Source organism: Eptatretus burgeri, chromosome 18, assembly GCF_056783735.1.
Source record: "Eptatretus burgeri isolate ZD-2024b chromosome 18, Ebu_testis_v1, whole genome shotgun sequence".
Lineage (NCBI taxonomy): Eukaryota > Metazoa > Chordata > Myxini > Myxiniformes > Myxinidae > Eptatretus > Eptatretus burgeri.
This window is the reverse complement of record NC_140978.1, coordinates 43268083-43288029: the sequence shown is the minus strand read 5'-3', so window position 1 is coordinate 43288029 and position 19947 is coordinate 43268083. Positions and strand designations below refer to the sequence as shown.

The 19947-nt window shown below is 44.5% G+C and overlaps 1 protein-coding gene across 8 annotated transcripts in view; it reads left to right on the top strand.

The window, feature by feature from the left end:
• The first annotated feature begins 103 nt into the window (after positions 1-103).
• B3GLCT (beta 3-glucosyltransferase) overlaps positions 104-19947 on the top strand; it is a 55690-nt gene continuing 35846 nt past the window's right edge. For 4 of the 8 annotated variants that reach the window (XR_015053257.1, XR_015053256.1, XR_015053255.1 and 1 more), the window contains exons 1-5: positions 145-389; positions 9146-9195; positions 9291-9330; positions 15652-15761; positions 18986-19062. Coding sequence is in view for 4 of the 8 variants with exons in the window: in XM_085863934.1 (XP_085720060.1) it covers positions 332-389; positions 9146-9195; positions 9291-9330; positions 15652-15761; positions 18986-19062 (335 nt within the window). In the remaining 4 variants the exon portion in view is untranslated. Of the gene's footprint in view, positions 390-970; positions 2833-7772; positions 7930-9145; positions 9196-9290; positions 9331-15651; positions 15762-15975; positions 16040-18985; positions 19063-19947 lie in introns of those variants that run through there. The other 4 variants (XM_085863937.1, XM_085863936.1, XR_015053258.1 and 1 more) reach the window with 4 other exon arrangements.

Here is a 19947-nt window from a genome sequence, read left to right as displayed (position 1 = left end):
TTGTTATGACTTTCTTGACGTTTTACTACTTATTCCTTTTTTGGACGCCATGGCAGTATAGTGCGCAGCAGTTCATTGGGTTTTTTGTTGTTGTTGTTGTTGTTGTTTTAAAGTGATGAAATTTTTTTTTTTTTTTTTTTGTCTTTAAAGTGGAAAAAGACAAAAATCTTGATCTTCTCCAATTGAGCAAGTTGTAATAATTACCGTGTACTTTGTAAAAGTGCTCGGTGCACATCGATCCCTTGTCGTCGTGATTCGTGAAGCGTCATCGCATCATCGTGACAGGAATGTTGAAGAAGGAAACGACCTGTTTGTTTTTACCGCCGATTCCATGGCGATTTGGACGTCGTGTTATATCTGCGTGCTCGGTGAGACGAGAATGAAACGCGGTTTGTATATAAAACATTTGTCGTTTTTTTCCTCACAATTTGTCATTAAATATCAGATGAAGACATTCCAAACTGGAAACGTACTGCTTTTAATGACGTCACAAAGGACACAGACGCCAGGAACGAATAACCAATGGAACGTGTTGGATATGGTGATGTGATGTAATAGACGCTGGATAAAACGGCGGTGTAACTGGAATTTATTTAATTCATTTATTTATACCCCTTCAAACCGTTAATTAAGTTTAATTGTACTAGTGCGTGGCCGTACGTGCAAAAAAAAACATTCAAACCTCGTGTCAGAAACAACAACCACACAGGCCGTTCCTTCGCTCTCGCATGCCCGTACGTGCGTGGCCGTACGTGCAAAAATAAATAAAACTTTCAAACAACCACACAGGCCTTTCCTTCGCTCTCGCGTGCCCGTACGTGCGTGGCCGTACATGCAAAAAAAAAAAAATTCAAACCGCGTGCCAGAAACAACAACCACACAGGCCGTTCCTTCGCTCTCGCATGCCCGTACGTGCGTGGCCGTACATGCAAAAAAAAATATTTTCAAACCGCGTGCCAGAAACAACAACCACACAGGCCGTTCCTTCGCTCTCGTGTGCCTGTACGTGCGTGGCCATACGTGCAAAAATAAATAAAACTTTCAAACAACCACACAGGACGTTCCTTCGCTCTCGTAAACGACGACTGGATTGGGGCATTGTGTTTATCTATAAATGCGCGCAAGAAATTATTAGAATACAGTTAGTCATCACTATCCGGAAGTCCGTACATTGTAACCCTTAATGGGGAACGCGCTCTAACTTGGCAATAACTTGGGAACCACTTGTCCGATTAATTTCAAACCTTGAAACGGCAAACAAACAGAGATTGCTGGAATTATAGACAGAAGATAGATACTGAAGGTGCAAAACGCCAAGCAACGTGTCCTGTCATTGGTAACTAAGACGCCCTTTCCCCGTCGGCCACGCCTACGCAGCAACGTTTCCTGTCATTGGTTTGGTAAATAAATGGCCATAACTTGGGAACCACTTGTCTGATTAATATTGTTGTTGATCTCTGCCACTCCGGCGTGCGGGCGACCGCTTTTAGCTAATTACGGCCGTGCGCCCACCGACTGTGGCAATCCAGTCGTAGCTTTCGGATCAACGCCGAAATCCAGCTACGGGTGTGTTTAACCACACCACAACCTTGTCAATGCTCTGCCCGCGCTACAGGGTCGATCGCCAAATTGTCGATTTACCTAATTATTCGCGCGGACAGACTACCGAGAGGTTTTACCTCAACGGGACCTGCTCGGAAACGAGCCGCTTAAGCAGCTCGCTCCATTGCGATTGCCGAGCGGTTTTTATATCGCCAGGTCCCGTCGGTCCCAATTAGCTTATCGGTCTTAAAAACCAGCTAATATTCAGAACGCAATGATGGCAGTTCAATGGAGGAAGGGACGCAACGAGCAGGTGAATATTCAAACAAAGCGGACATTTATTTCCAATGCAGGCACGTATGCAACGAATGGGGGGACGGGTACAAGACACAAGCAAAAAGACCTACAGCCGGTGTCTATTACCATTTACATGCACTTAACCACAATTCTACTTATCGGACAAGGCGCCACAGACTTCCATGCAAAAACCCCAGGAAAGAAAAGGGGAGAACAGGACCATAGGCCTTTAATGTTCCTCGGAGCTGTGAAGACCGAAGGAGCTCCGCGAGACCGTGCAGGTTACCTGCCACCCTCGTGGTGACTTGCTGGGCGACCCTCAATGTCTCGTCGTCAACATGGCAGCTGGTGTAACGGCGGCTCGGTTGGTCCAGGCCTTGCTATGCGGCTTGGTCGATAGGACTTGGCCGACAACGCCTCAGAGGAGCGAACGGGCCTTGCTCTTTTGGAGTTGATGCTCTTTTATGAGCCCGCTCACTCCTCAACGTTGCTCGGACCGTCCCGGGGCCTGATCACTTCGGACCGTTACGTCGCTGGCTGGCGACTTCTCTCTGGCTGGCGACCTCTCCGGCTGGCGACTTCGCTGCCGCCTCCACCGACCCACAACTCTGCACGGCACTACAGGCTCGACTGGACTCCAGGCTCCAAACTCCACCGGACTCCAACGACCGAGCTCCACTCCGAACTGCAGACTCAACTCCGAACTCCAGAGCTCCGTACTCAACTCTCAACTGGTTTCTCGGCGTTTCAGCCTGGCCTTTTATCGGGTTCGGGGGTGGTGTTTGGTCTTTTATCTTCGACCCTTCACCCCTGGCTGGCTCCGCCCCTTTTGTCATTCTTATCCAATCTTGCCGTGGAACGCGGACGTGGCAGGAATCACCCTCACAACGCGGCCGTGTTTGAAAACACCCTGCCGCTGCCGAGGAAGCCATCGTGTTTTGTCCTCGGGGATGCCGTCGCTGGTGACAACATGGCGGCGCTGTGGAGATGATGGTGAGAAGATGTTGTTGTTTGTGGAGATGATTGCTGTTGGTGAAAAGATGGTGTTGTTTGTGGAGATGATTGTGAGGAGATGTTGTTCAAAATAAAGATAGAACAGAATAATGGCTACCTCAAAGATGCACAGCCCGGCACACGAAAAAAAATCCCTTTATACATCGGTGGGGAAATATAACCTGGACACGCACTTATCGACCTAACTGATCTCTGGGGAACCTGAATGGTGTTCTGTGAATTTCCACAACCGTAATAATATCAAACCTTGAAAAGGCACATCCTCAGGTCCCCAGAAATATACCTGGCAAGTTTCAATTAGATCGGACCAGTGGTTGTCGAGAAACAGTGGTCACAGACAGACAGACACACAGACACACACAGATTGCTGGAATTATAGATAGATGTTTGAAAACTGAATCACACAAATCGCTTTCATAATTACTTCCATGAACCTCCAGTTTTGCAGGGGGTGTGTTCAGTTACCAAGTTTCTTGTAGAGCGCTCGCCAAGCGGCTTAAGCACTCCGTTCAAAACTGTTGATAATAACGGCTGGCTTGGCAAGCGGGCAAGACTTATCGACTGGTGGAGTTGTGATAATATATGTCGAACATCACTACTTGAAGGCACAGACAACTCTCTCACTCTACTCAAAGGTAAGGCTATTAGAGTAACCACACATTCTAATCTAAGGATGTGTGTTGCACCAGTCCACCACCGTCCGCAACTTTCAATGACCATCTTCTTACGTCGGACTTTGATGATTAGCTCTCAAAAAAGACTCGAGACAAAAAAAAATAAGATTAAAATAGTTGTAATATGTCTTTTAACCCTAAGATAACACACACACACACACACACACACACACACACACACACACACACACACACACACACACACACACACACACACACACACACACACACACACACACACACACACACACACACACACACACACACACACACACACACACACACACACACACACACACACCCCACACCACACCACACCCTCCCATTTACTTTCTCAGCAACCCTCTCAAAATTCTTTGTTCTGAGCCATGATCTTTCTTGGGAAACCACATTTCAAAGTTGGCCTTCAAAGCCAGATGCTGACTGGGCATCCTCTGTCATGCAAAGTCCTTCTTTGGTACACCTGAACTCCTGTCCACCTGCAAGGCTTTCATCTGCAGCTTGTTGGAACACTGCTCTCCCCTTCCGGGCTGCTGACCCTGCCTCACACCTTGCCGTACTTGTTGCCGTTGAAAGCAGTGCCCTCAAAAACGGTTGGAATCTCTCGTGATGAAGCAGAGTGTATGCTTGTTACTTACGCATCGCAGGCAGTGAGTTTCGCATCTGCATGCATTGCATTCAGACATCAAGTCTGATGTCTCAGTGCAGTATTGTTGTAGGCCGGGGTTCGGTGGCGATAAACGACCACTAGGTGGAGCAGTAGAGCCGTCTCCCACCGAACACCTGGAATTTAGGTTGTGACTCTCGGATAAGTCTGAAAGGTCGCGGGTCACTTAAAGGACTGGGGTCGCCAATATTTTGACGGCGTGAGGTAGGGTCCACTTGTCTATTCCAATTTACCTAAGTACTCACGCCGTTTAGCTCCCGGGGAAACCACACCCTCGGCTGACTCTGTCCGAACCAAGTCGCATGTACTGACTCGGGTCTGGCGTACTGAGTGGGAGTTACCAGAGCCACACCGGTCCCAATGACAACTTACCGGCCCAAACGGCCTCTCTAATTCTCAGTACGCACCGTGCTGGGCCAATGGTAGAAACGACAGGCAACGAACTGGAACATTTAACTGTTTTAACAGATTTTTTGCAATAATAAGACACAGTGCAGACTTAATCACGAATATCAGGCAGGCAATGTACAATGAGCAAAAGCACTTAACAATTCTACTTATCAGACTGGCGCCACACACACACACACACACACACACACACACACACACACACACACACACACACACACACACACACACACACACACACACACACACACACACACACGAAATGGACCCCGTCGGGTCTTTATTCGGTCCCTCAGCCCAGGAGGGAAAGGCGAGCTGGGGACCAGGGCCTTTTTGGGTACCGCTCCGCCTTGTGCAGTCACACCGTACTTCCACCACGGTGGGACTCGAACCCGCGTTCTGAAATCCACAGGGCCGCGGTCGCTCGACCTCCACCACCACGATGAACCACCGCGAAGGACCGCAGATGCAAAGCCACCACGACCAAGACCGAGCCAATCACCACGATGACTCCCGTACATGACTGCCGTACTCTCCTCTTCTTGCTAGGTCCGAGGGATTTCTTCCCCTCCCACTCGCCTCCTGATTGGACGAGGGGTTGTCGGGCGATCAGTGGCTTCCCCTCATTGGTCAGGGTGCCTCGGCCCTGCTCCCCCTTCGCCCATTGGCTGGAGGAAACGCTATATGCCCTTCCGCGGAGCGGAGCCTCGATCTGAAGCGAATGGAGGCTCCGCCCACACCTTCAGCCAAAAACGCGTGGGCAATGGAGTCGATGGTGCGGAGAGGTGAAGGGGGGTTTGTTGTAAAAAAAACTAACTATAAAGAAACTTCGCAGCGCACACATGTAATTCCCATTAGACAGAAGGACGGGACCCTGACTATAAACACATACTTATTGAAATAACTGAACTGCGGGGGCTGCTGTCTGTCTGTGTGCAAATGGCTTCCAGATTCGTAACAATATATCGTTTTATGCGTATGCCATCAATGATTTATTACAATCGTCTCATTGCAGCGTTTCTTAGAAGGTTACGAAGGTTTCTTAGAAGGACTTTGTCAATGTCAACAGAATGTGAAATGATTTACAAAATTTCTTTGTAAACCACGTGTTTTTGTTTTGTTTGTGCATTCATCTGAAATTGCAAAACGAATGTTGTGTGGATGACAGATGCGGGACGCAGCGACATCGAGTTGACTGTAAATACGAGCTCACACAAGTACATTCCAACACGCTGTAGTGTTTGGCCCTGAGCCTTGTTGATAGTCATACTGAAGGCTAAGCAAACTGGCAACAGTCGATGCTGACATTCAAATGGAAAGTTGTCTGTCATCAGTGGGCTTCAATGCAATGCACGGGATCGGCAGTCTTACTTGTGCATGCAATTGTTGCTTGCATTAGATGGCCATCGATAGCTTATTGAACTAAAAGTCGTGTGCATTACCAAGACTATCATTTGGTGCCAGATTATGCAACAGCATAATGAGCATTCCCTTGGGGGAAACTGTGCGGCAACTTGGTTGTTGATCTCGTCGGTCATTGCTTTGTGTAATGCGAGAATTGCTCATTCGGCCACCCAATGTATATTGCTCCAATTGTTCGCTAGGTTGGGGAATGTCTGATGAATGAGGCCAGCAAGATCCAACGAAGGTCATGTTCATTTGAGGTGGCAAATGAACAACATCATCAACATTTATTAGCTCACCATTACCCAGTTGTAGAAGCCATTTGGAATATTTGGCATTTTGCTCGTCAATGCCACTGCGCCGTACTTGCAGATTTTCACGTCGCTCATAAATGTGGAAGTGCAGCCGTAAAGCAGAGTGTTTAATGCATGCATCCGTTAATTGCGAACCTGAACCGCGCTTTGCCACTTGTAGGAATTGGCAGAAGTCACTGCCAATTAAAAAAAAAGTATCCCCATGAGGGACTGACTTATTTCCCCAACAGGCGGGGTGAAATTGAGGGATTAGGGGAAGGGGCCATGGCCCCCATTACTGAAGTGGTACAGTCACTGGGAGCACAACTTTCACCCCCGTTAAATGGGTGGTTCCCGATTGGGAGCACAATCACATGACACCTTACTGTCTTGAGGCATTGTACCAAATTTGGTCTGTATCGTTCAGGTAGTCATGGAGAAGATGTTTTCGTGAAAAAGATGGATTCGGGGTGGAGGCCCTTGGCCCCCTTTCCTGTATGGCCATGAGGAGAACGACTTCAGGTCCGGGCATGGTCCCGATGCCTCGTGGCGAGTTAGGTCTGGATCTGTCTGGCGGTTTCTGAGAAGACGATTTTTTGAATAAAATATTTGGGGAAAAACCCCTTTTCCCCCATTTATAGGGGGTGCATCTGGATTGGGAGCACAATCCCATGAGACCTTGCTGTCCTGATGCATAGTACCAAATTTGGACCATATCAGTCGGGTGGTTTGTGAGGAGAAGATGTTTTAGCCAAATGCTAATGGATGTATGGATAGACTGACGGACAGACAGACACAGACAGCTGGACACCAGGATCCACTCTCTGAGCTTATGTCGGAGAAATAATCTAATTAACTTGCGTCGAATGTTGATACTTCCTGATTTGCCTTACCTCACATTTACGTCTTTTTAAAAGCCATACCTTTTATTCTGAAATGTTTTCAGAGCTTAACAGACTGATGAAGACGCCAGTAAACATCGCTAAAGTACCAAATCAGGAGATCTCAAAATTTCCGAAAGAACTATAGTGTGTACTTTGTGTCGCGCATAAAGAAATGTGCTGCACTATAGAGTGGCTAAGAGGCAGCATCAAAGTAGCTTAGAAGTTAAACTGGCTGTTATTTCTCGATGGATGCTGGTGAGCATGCAGTTTATGTCGCTGGGTTATTAAGTTTGCTTTCGACTGCGTTGTGTACCATGTATAACCAGAGAGTTGATGTCAAAGCCACCCAATGCTCGCCTATTTATACATTTATCGTTTTTAATAGACTGGTCGAATAATATTTTTTTATAAAGCATTGCAGTGAAGTCTGATCCAAATAATTTTAAAGCAATATATGTATTTGTATTTTGTAATCAGTAAAAAATAGTGGTAGATAAAAACATTAGAAAGGAAATAACTTGCACCAAAAACTTTAACATTTTCACGCTCACGCCGGGGGTATCGCTATAGCTCTCTGTTCTTCGAACAGGTGAGCTAAAAATGCTGATGATCATTGAAGAAGAAGGATGAGGAAGAAGATGTACCGCCAGGTTCAACCGTTTCCAGAAGAGGCTTTGTCTGTCATTAACCAAAACAAGTTCGAATTGCGAACATACCCCGTGGGAGTTCATTCGTACAACTCTCAGGTGAGCGATAGCACGGACGACAGATAGTTTTGATATTTGGTAAGATTTTCATCGCATCAGAAAAAGAAACCAGAACACCTCACAAGAGTGGGGCTAGTTTCATATCATCATTTGCGATTTCATTTTGCATTGGGCATCGCTCAGCGCATTTAATTTTTTTTTTTAAAGAAAATGGGCCGAAAGGGCCGGAATCACACTTTGGGCCTGCGGAATGGTCTCTAGAATATACCTGTCAAGTTTGGTTTGGTTCCGTCCACTAATAAGCGAGAAATAACAATTTTAAGAAAATGGGCCGAAAGGGCCGTTTCTCAGCCCAAAGGGCCGGAATCGCACTTTGGGCTCAGTTAATGCCTGTGCATATGTGTCTAGTATATGCCTGTCAATTTTCATCGAATTCTGTTCACAAAAAATGGAAAAATAGACGTTCAAATGAACTGTACACAAGAATAGAGAGAACGCGAGTGGCGGTGAAACCCCTTGGGGTGGAAGACCCCACTAGGGGTAAAAGGGTTAATATCAGAGGTGCAAGGTGAAATATAATATGAGAAGGTTTACACCCACATGACGGACATATGATTTTCCTACTTACAATTGTGGGTGGAGTCAGGCCAGCTGTCTGGCCAATGGGTTTCAGGTACACGCAGACAGCGTCATTAAGTTTTAATATAGAGGATAAAGGTGAAAACAAGATTGTGGGGGGAAGAGGGGAAGACTGAAAGAGGCAAGAAAAATTCCTGATACGTGAAACACCCTGCAACCCTTGCATACATGTCAATCACTCAAGCGTTTGCAGAGAAAACAAATTTAAAATCGAATGAAGAAAAAGTGAGGGCGGTGGGGGGGGGGGAGTGACAGCCTCAGTCGACGTTCCGCAGCATGGTCATAGATGGTTGTGGATGCCTTTTACTGGTATTACATTCTTAGTTAAAACATGGCTGATAATGAACTTAGGAAGAGATGCTCTATATTTAAGGTAATTTGGGGCTGTATCATCAACCTGGTATTTGCTTGATGTTTCACCATATGTAAGCTGAATGATGGTGTACTTTTAATTTGCCCTGACCATAGTTCACTAATCTCACAACACAATGTGCGATGCTGTCAACTGCAGGGTTGTTTTTTTTCCTATTGATATTGATGACTATAAGCTGTTAACCATTCGTTTTGTTTATTTGGTAAAGTTTATCTTTAATCCCCTGTGTTTGTTTCTTTACAGTACTATATATTGCCAGTTTGGATGTGAGTACAGGCAAGCTGCAAGAACAGGTAAATGATGTTAAATTTTTGTAAATATAAACACCATTATCATGTTCTGTCTTTTGGAGAATGCAGAAGTTGATGTTTTGTTCTTCTGTTTAAAGGAAGGAAAGACTTCTGCTGGAGGGGAAAGTGCAACACTGAGTGAGTTTCAGAATTATTTGGGCGATTATAGTAAAACATACCTTCTTTCATTCATTTTTATGTTTGCCTGCTTTATTGGGGTCAAAATATTGTTGCGGATTCGCGCCCGCCGGCGTGCGAACGGCCACGTAACTCGAATCGCGGCACGTCGCCCACCGGACGGACAATCCCGTCGTGACCCTCTCGGACTAACGCCGGGAACTAGTCACGGGTGGACCTTTCGGCCTCATCACGATCGTGCCAATCGGCCCCCCGCGTGGATAGGGTTGCTCGCCAAATTCGACCTACCTAAGTACCCACACGGAGGGTAGACCGGGCGATCGCACCTCGCCGCAGGTCGACTTCGGACACGGGCCACTTTAAGCGACCCGTTCCGTACTATCGGGATAACCGAGCGGTGTTATCGTCTGCCTCGACGGTTCGATTAATTATCGGGCGTTTTAGCCCACGACCAACCCTTTACGTGAAGTAAGATGGAGATTCAATAGAGGAAAAGACGAAGCGAAGCGGGAAAACAGTTCAACATAAAGCACATTTATTTCACGATGAACGGAAAGCACACATATACAATTACACCAAAAGCAAATGTAAAAGAAGAAGAAACACAATATTACACAAAAAGCAAATATAAAAGAGAAACACAATGCAGATCTATTACCGACTACGCGAGCACACGGCAACACTTATGCAGTTTTACTTCACAGACGGCGCCGACAACACATATACCCAAAGCAAAAGAAAAGGACCACCCTCAAGGATGAGGCGGGCCTGGGGCCGAGACCGCGTCGGGCCTACCCGTCTGGTGATGAGCCGCGAAATGGCGCTGGCGCCCCGACTCCGCGGGCCTCGCGACTCCAGGGACTGCCTGGTATGGGGTGGGAACGGGGCCCCCTTCGCGCACTATCTCAGCGTGGGGGGAAACAGGAGGGGGTTGTTGATGCTCGGGGGATGGAGGATATCTCCCTGTCTCGGGTCCCGCGACGAGCGTCTCCACCACGACCTCGGTCGCGCCGCCGGCCTCTCCCTCCGCAGCTCCCCGACTCCGACACGAGCACCCCCTCGACCGCCTTCGCCGCCGCCACCTCTCCACAGCTCCGTCCTCTTCACTCTGACTACTACCACTTCTTCCCAGCTCCACCGACAACTCTCTGACTGACGAACGCGGTCGTTTATATGCCCCGTGGCTTCGCCCCTTCACCTTCGACCCTTCACCTCTAACTGGCTTCCCATTGGATCGAGGAAAAGTGGGCGTGAATGCTTTTTGATCCATGAATTTGCATATAGCGACCACACTCCAACGCCTTGGAGGCGGGGCCAAATCGCCCCACGCTCACCGATAGGACGGAACAGAAGTGGGCGTGAGTCGTTTTTGATCCGTTTTCTTCGGAAAGTCTGTGATGTTTCTGAACACGCTGCTCGGTGCGCGCCCTGCACGAGTCCAGTATCGGTGCCCACAAGTGGCGCAAGAATGGTGGTGATGCGATGGTGGCGAGTTGTGACGGTACAGGTCGTGGCTGTTGTTGTGAAGTGGCGTTGTGGTTGGTGGTTGTTGTGTGATGGCTGTTGAGACGTGGTTGGTGGTGGTAGTAATGGCGGCTGGTCCAAAATAAAGATAGTAAAAGAAAAACGGCTATCTAAAAGGGTCGCAGCCCGCATGAATGACATTTATTCCCTCTAAACAACGGGTTTGGGCCTAACTACACATATACTTACAGAGATATCTCACCTAAGGACCTGAATGGTGGTTTGCGAATTTCGTCAACCACAACAATATCATGCACAAGTTTCTGTATTTTCCTTTTTGTCCACAAAGTGTCGGCTTCTGGTCGTGCAAGGGGCGGGGGGGGGGGGGGAAGGAAATCCACTGACATTGGGTCAGTGAGACAATGTGGTTGCATCAAAGGGATGAACTAACACATTGAGGATAATATTAGGGAAGAGGGAAAGAAACAGAGCAACCTGCAAATATATGGGGGAGAGGTAGGAGAGACTTGATTACGACAGAAAAAAATTGTGTCGTCGTCGTCGCCCATGCCTTCCGCCATTTTGGTTGTCATGCCGGCCATCTCATCCTTCATTTGCTGCTGGTCGGTTTCCTGTTAGCCTCTGACTTGGCTCTATTAGCCTCTATTTTGGCCCAATTCCAGGAAACTTGACCATTACTTATGCCAAGATGTTGCCCCTTGGAGACATGATTCTAGCATTGGTTCTTGGCACTTGGTTTCTGAGTGGGATCGGGCTCCTGATGGTAACTCTGTTTCGTCCTCTAGTGGCTCCTCTAACTCCATCTCCATTGAAGTCGCTGTGATATCCATAAATTGGCCATGCTCCTTTGGCATGCGTTCACCCTCCATAACATTTTCTTTCTTTTGTTACCAACAATTACACCTTAAATTGCCTAGTAAATTAAATAGATTTTGTGCTGAATCCTGCTCAATTTAAAATTTATGTTTTTGATTCTGGCGACTCGCCTTAACCCAAACCCTATCCCCTGGGTTTTGTGTTGATCCTGATCACCAATTTTTAATGGTATTCGGTCTCCCTAACGGGCTGTGAGACTGCCCGAGATTAACTCCCAAGATGCCGAGCAGAGGCATTCCGCACATGTGGCGACTTTGTGGTGCAGTATGGATGTTTTATTGATTTCGGTGTGTGGCAGTTTCAGCATGCACTTACAGTTTCAAGGAGAATTTGGTTCTGCTGGAGGATGGTTCCACAGTTCAACATGCACAGAAATACACTTTAAAAGTAATCGGTTTAATAAGTAATGAGGATGGAGACACAGCAATAAAACAATTAATAACCAGAGAGTTGGTGTCAAAGCCACCGAATGCTCGCTCACCTGTTTATACATTTATCGTTTTTAAAAGACTAGTCTAATAATATTTTTTATAAAGCATTTCAGTGAAGTAATTTTAAAGCAATATATGTATTTGTATATTGTGATCAGTAAAAAATAGTGTGGTAGATAAAAACATTAGAAAGGAAATAACTTGCACCAAAAACTGTAACATTTTCACGCTCACGCTCACGCCGGGGGTATCGCTATAGCTCTCTGTTCGTCGAACAGGCGAGCTAAAAATGTCACAGAAATAGAAACCCACCGGCGCTTAACTAGTCAGAAATGGTACCGTGTCAAAGCCTCAGGCCCTCCTGTGTTCATGCGGTATGCTCCAGGCTCTGACTCACTCCGGCATCCGTGTGAGGCAGCACCAGCTCTCCTTACTCCTCCCGACTTTTGAACTCTCCTTGGTCCTTTCCTGAGCAGACGACAACTGATGATTAGAGCAGCTCTAACTTGAACTCTTCATTGCTTCACTGCTGTTGTTTGTCGTGTGGAAGAAATTCAGTTCTTCTCATCAGGAGTCTGAAACCACAAATACCAACAAACATGCGCAGGGGAAAAAGGATAACAAGACGAGCAATAACAAACATGATCCTCCTTCTCAAAATGCACAGAGCATTTGTCTTTGTACTATTCTGGACTGCAAAAGGCATGGGAGAGCCAAACATCTGGCAAGGATGAATTGGGGGGAGCCGGCAAGCATGAGAAGGGGACCTGCAGATATGGGCCACTTTGGGAGGGAAGGGGTGATAGACACGCTCAGATCATGATTGCAGTTTGGGAATACGAGGCCGGCTGTGAGAAGGAGGAGGTGACAACAAAGCAAAGACAAAATATGAATAGGCCGAGTGTATGGAGACACAAGCCTATTACTTTGATCACACCTTCCGTTCACCATTGAGTAACCAGATTCTCAAAATACAACATTCCGTTTTATGCTCTCATATAATTGTCCTTGGACAACAGGGCGTCTATTGTAATCGCTTTTGGGGAGTTATTTAATTACCACCAGGCAATAGGCGCCAGCAGCAAAGCATCCTCTTGAGCAGCAGAGCAGTTTCATTTCAACATTGGAAATACTAATTTGCATATGTATATATATATATATATATATATATATATATATATATATATATATATATATATATATATATATATATATATATACAGTAGACTAGGCGTAAGTCGGCAGCGTGTAACTCGTCACTTCGCCTAAGTCGGCAGCGTCAAAAAGTCCCGAATTTATCGCATGTTAAGTCCCTATGAATAAAGGGTCATCCCTCTGTAAGTCGTCATCTCTAAGTCGTCACTTCGTCTAAGTCGTCAGATGTTGTCCATTCCCACGTAATGGAAGCTCAAGTAAATTACCACTCCTAACTCGTCACACGGAACTGCTGCCTCGTGAGAATCCCGATTTCATGGAATCGTGATGCTCGCTCATTGGTTTACACCGTCAGTGATAGGCTATTTATAACTGCGTACACACGTTGATCGCACTGCAAGCAGGACAATGGCGACTAAGCGTAAGCTTACAACTAAAACCTACCAAGAAAAATACGACATTATCCAGTTTTGCGAGGCAAACCCTCTGATGAAGAAAACAGCCATAGCTGAGAAGTTGGACATCAAACGGCAGACATTGAACGATATCTTGAAGAATAAGGGCAAGATATTTGGTCAAGTGGAGAAGATCACGAGGCCGGTGGTAAGTGTGAAACGCGTGAAATGTGTGTCCTTTGAAGATGTTGATGACTCGCTCATCATCTGGTTTCGGCAAATGTCGGCTCAGCCAAATATTCGGTTGGACGGTGAAATGTTGCTGCTGAAGGCACGTAAATTCGCTGCGGACCTCGGGCATGATGATGCCGAGACCTTGCCGATGCACTGGATAGACAGATTCAAACTGAGGTGGGAAATCGGCAAGGTCAAGAAGTGCGGCGAATCAGGCAGCGTGGATTCGGCAGTGGTGCACGACTGGAAAGATGGCAAATTGAAAGACATCTTGGAAAGGTATCAGCCTCGGGACGTGTACAATGCCGATGAGACTCGGCTTTTCTGGCAGATGCTGCCAGAAAAGTCTCTGGCGTTCGTTGGTCAATCCCATCATGGTGATAAGCAGGTGAAGTTATTGTCTTACAGTTGTTCATTATCTTTACTTTTGATAAAGTGATTCATGAATTCCATCTTTGCTTGATGACTTTCCAACTCGCCAATGAACTCTCACCTATGCCCCGAGGATTGTGTTTTCCTTTTGGTACAATAGCCGGCTCTCACACACATGTGTCCAGGCCACGCGCGACTTCATCCTTCACCCCACAGTCATCATGAATGTTTGCATACGCGTAAGTCGTCACATTTCTAAGTCGTCACTTTTTTCTCGGTCCCGATGGTGACGACTTACGCCTAGTCTACTGTATATATATATATATATATATATATATATATATATATATATATATATATATATATATATATATATATATATATATACATATATATATATATATATATATATATATATATATGTATATGTATGTATATATATATATATATGTATATATATATATATATATATATATATATATATATATATTTCAATGAGATAAAGCACATAATATTGAGTAAGATACCATTTTATCTTGCTTGTATATCATCTACATCACCATGGAGATCAAAATACTGCAGAAAGGAGATGTTACTGACAGTCAATTTTATTCCAGCACAAAAGTAACACCTTATTCTATAATGTTAAAACAAAGGATAACAAAATTGAGAATACATGAATATAATTAATTTTATTTCTTCCACAGTCGTTTCACTCCTTTTTGTGTTTGAGCACGGCTGCTTTGTATAGTCGAAGCCCCCTAACCTCGGGTGAGGCTCGACTCCGCCTCGCGAGGGTCCCGCCCACATCGTTTTATGAGACAGTCGTATATGTGTTGTCGCCATCTCATCTGAACGTGTTGTATTCGTACATGTGGACTCACCATTATCATGGAACATGTGGGGATCGCACTGTGGACACACTGCGCTCACTGGCGGAACATGTGCGAGGGGTGAAAGGAGGGGGGGTTGTAAAGGACAATGGGCAGTGATTAAATTTTAATTACGGAGAGACAGACACAGAGACAGATAGGGGTGATAAGGGTCATCCCAGACTCTTCATCATGGTCACTGCTGATTGGGGTTACAAACACTTACGCTAACATTCGTTATGATATAACTACTTAATAATTAACCCCGAAGTTGTTTTCCTAACAATATATTGTATTTCACCACAAGTGTTTAACTTTTACAAGACCCACAATGGTGGAAGAGGAGAATGCACAAAATCTGTGGCTTATTTAGCGTACCACTGATAAATACTTTACTTTGAGTGGCCTTGTAAGTCTTTACTTGACACTTTTATGTGCAGTTAATTTGGGAAATGTCTATTTATGATGAGGCTTTTGTCTTTTGGTTCCCACTTATCACAGCTGCACACCAGATCTTTTTTGTTGTTCAAAGTCAGAGAAATAGACACCACGTTGAAGAAGCTGAGAACCTGCGGGAAGACATACTCAGACAATCATTAGGATTAGGACAGGTTGGTGGCTTGCTTTGTTTCATTATATTGATTGGATTAAGTACATTGATTGGGTATTGGATTAGGATATAATAGTCGAATGGCAATTCTTTTTCCACGACTCGAATAAGAAACATAATTTCTATCACCGAGTGAAACATCTGTTTGGTATGTCTAATTTCTCCATGTCATCTTCCTGTTACTTCATGATTGTGTCTTCCTGAATCTCTCCCAGTGTACCTGTCATGATAAATAGATTTCCCAGATGGACGGAGGAGGGGTACAATCTGCCAAAAGAGGTGCTGTTACAAGTAACTCACATTCACAATAGTGCAAACTAGAAGGGCACTCGGTGGAGCGCATACCTCCGCCACCTAATGCTTGATCCACGAGAACATATCGGGCCCAATACATTTTTGAAATATCATGCTGTACAGTACTATATCGTTTTTGGCCCTATCTCTCAATGGTGAAGAATCACTTTAACAATTCTAGGAGCCAGATCAGGCTCCGGATATTCACCAAAATCTAATCAGTCCGTCCTTGTCACATACCCAACCTGTCCACATAATTTCATCCGGATCCCGTCTGCAAATTTTTGAGATATCCTGCACACAGACAAACAAACAAGAAGACGACGTCGTGCAGTGGAACTATACTTGCAAAATCCGTAAAACAAATTTGACCTCAAAAATAATTGGTGGTTGAATTCAATGACCAAATATGCAACTCGTCTTCAAATTTCAAATGAATCGGATGAAAATTGACAAGTTTAGAAATTCGGCCTATGTTATCCTTTTGGCCTCAAAAACAATAGGCTTCTTCCTTATGACAAACTCTACCATGTGGTGAAGTTTCGTGAAGATCGGTTTAAAATTGTGACCTGTAGGCGACAGACAGACAGACAGACAGAATAACAAAATCGACTGACCAATATACTTGAAAAATCTTAGATTTTGTAAGTAACAAACAGACAGAAATTGTTGAAAACATAACCTCCTTCACCTTCGGTGGTGGAGGTAAAAAAAAAAAAGCAGAATTAAAAGATCTGAGCACGAACCACAGGTATCTGAAAGGTTTACCCCAAAAGTACAAAGGGATAATCCAGTCTGAACCAAATGGTGGTCTTCAGGAGGATGTTTCGAGGACTGTGTTTCTGCGATAAATCAGGAGTCCTCTTTCGCAACATCACCACTTCCAGTGCTTGCTAGGTTACGCTTATACCATGTCACTTTACTCTGATTGACGTTCACATGTTTACCTCCGCCACCGAAGGTGAAGGAGGTTATGTTTTCACCCCTTTCTGTTTGTTTGTTCCTTGCAAAATCAAAGATTTTTTAAGTATCTTGGTCAGTCGTTTTTGTTATTCTGTCTGTTGGCCACGGGTCACAATTTTAAACCGATCTTCACGAAACTTCACCACATGGGAGAGTTTGTCATAAGGAAGAAGCCTATTGTTTTTGAGGCCAAAAGGTCAACATAGGTCAAATGTCAACAACTTAGGTGAGGTTTCTAAAATCCTCAATTTTCATCCGATTGACTTGAAATTTGAAGAGAATTTATATTTCAGGTCATTGAATTCAACCAGCCAATTATTTTTGACGTCAACATCGGCCGAATTTATAAAAGTCAATTTTCCTCCGATGGACTTGAAATTTGAAGAAGATTTGCATATTTGGTCACTGGTCACTGAATTCAACCATCAATTATTCTTGAGGTCAAATTTATTTTATGGATTTTGCAAGTATCATGACTTCTTTCCTCTGCATGACTTTCCTCTTCATTCCTCTGCATGACTTCTTATTCTTGTTTGTTTGTTTGTCTGTGTACAGGATATCTCAAAAAGTTGTGGACAGGTTGGGTGTGTGACAAGGATGAGCTGATTAGATTTTGGTGAAGATCCGGATCCAACTACGAGAATTTTTAAGTGATTCGTCACCATTGAGAGATAAGCCAAAAACGATGTATAGCACGATATCTCAAAAAGTTGCGGACGATTCGGATGAAACTTCTTGGACATGTTGGGTGTGTGGCAAGGACGAATAGATTCGGTTTTGATGAAGATCCAAATCCAGATCTGGATATGAGAATTATTTAATATTCAAAGTGATTCTTCACCATTGAGAGATAGTGCCAAAAGCGATATATATATATATATATATATATATATATATATATATATATATATATATATATATATATATATATATATATATATATATATATATATCATGATATTTACCTCTGCCGCCGAAGGTGAAGGAGGTTATGCTTTCACCTCTCTCTCTGTGTGTGTATTTGTCTATCTGTGTGCAGGATATCTCAAAAAGTTGTGCATGGATCCGGATGAAATTTGGTGGGCAGTTTGGGTGTGTGACAAGGACGAACTGATTAGATTTTGGTGAAGATCTGGATCTGGATTCGGATCCGACTACTGGAATTTACAAAGTGATTCTTCACCATTGAATGATTGGGCTCAAAAACGATATATAACATGAGATTTCAAAAATGTATTGGGCCAGATATGTTCTCATGGATCAGGCATTAGAGGGTGAAGGTATGCGCTCTACCGAGTGCCCTTCTAGTTTTGTAATGTTATCATGGGTTAATTTATTGATACGTTGGGCACAGTGATATCATCATGGTGAAGACATTGGACTCTGGCATTCCAGAGGTTGTCAGTTCAAATGTACCTGAAGTCGGTAACAATAAGGATTTATTTTCTAAGTTTCTGAAAAATGAGCCAGCTCAGGAGAATTTCCGTCAGTACTCGATTGTCACTAAAACCCAGATGGCTCATTACTGATCTACAGGGTAGAGGTAATCCTGCCCCAACTGGTCTGGTCTGTTCTTGATGTGCTACCAGTTTACACGTTGGGGTAAACTGTTTATGCACTGGCAACTTTGCCACCTTTCCAAACAATGATTTGCTTACAAGAAGTTGTGCTAACCTTAGATCCTGACCTTGGCTGTAGGGGGAATGGATAAAGAAGGTACTTTTCTTCCGTTGAAGGCCCCTCTCCATCCCCTCCTCCCCACCACAATCCTCCTCTCCCACCCACAATTACTTTCACCCAGACTAACTTTTCCAACCACATATGTATAAGTATGTTCATGAGCCTAAAATTGCAGCAAACATATGAATTATCATTTCTTACAAATTCTGTATTTCATCAGTTTACATCCAGCTTTATGTACAGTTCTGACATGTCTTCCTATCTATGTTGACATTTTGTTTTCATCAGGCTTCTCCTGAGATTCTCTTTCTGCATGAGATTGAGGAGCCTGCAGGAGCATGGACTATTCTGCCCATCCTTCCCAGGTGTTGTATTTACTTGGACATTGCTTTGTATATGCACTAAGTTCTTGATAGATACATTTGATTTGATTTTGATCCACCATACTCTTCCCAGCATTGTTTTCCATTCTCTCTCCTTTTAATTGTTGAGTGCCAAGCAAGGAAGCAGCGCATACCATTTATAAAATGTAGTCTTTGGTATGAGTCACCCAGGGTTTGAACCACCAACCTCCCAGACTCAGAGCAGATGCACTGACAATTACACCACAGAGTCTGGTTTATGAGTACATAGACCTTGTAAGAAAAAGTAAAAACGAAATGCCGTTACTATGTTTAAATAGCCACTGGCAGTTTTGGTTATCTTAAAAGTGTATTCTGTACACAAAGGTCTTGTTTTTCTAAGGCACCACTAAGTTGCTTAACATTATTTCTTGTGATCCTTGCTGTGAAAACGCAAAGGGCATTCATTTGCCAAGTTAATAAAGACGAGCAGAGTACCCCCCTACCGGCGATCTTGTTCCAAGCATGCAACGCGTTCTTCTGATGATGCATACCTTTATTTGGGTGGTGTCAAGGCAACTGACAGCTCTGTGTAGGCAAAAAACTTGGGTTACGAGCATGAAGCAAAAACATACCTACTGCTTATAATTCAAAACACCTCACAGCACTGGAAAACGTCAGCACAGGAATATTGTACTGAAAATGATTGGAGCCTTGTAATGCCCTCCCCCACCTGGAGGCAGCACTACACGATACACATTTATTATTATAGAGAGAATTTGCATCCTCCCCCTCACCCTCCCAAGCCCACCAGCAAAGATAATAACACCCCTATGCATTAATTTGGGGTCATGCTGATCCTCTGTAGCAAGTCTGGATGTAATTGGCTCAGAACTGTAGGATGAGTCG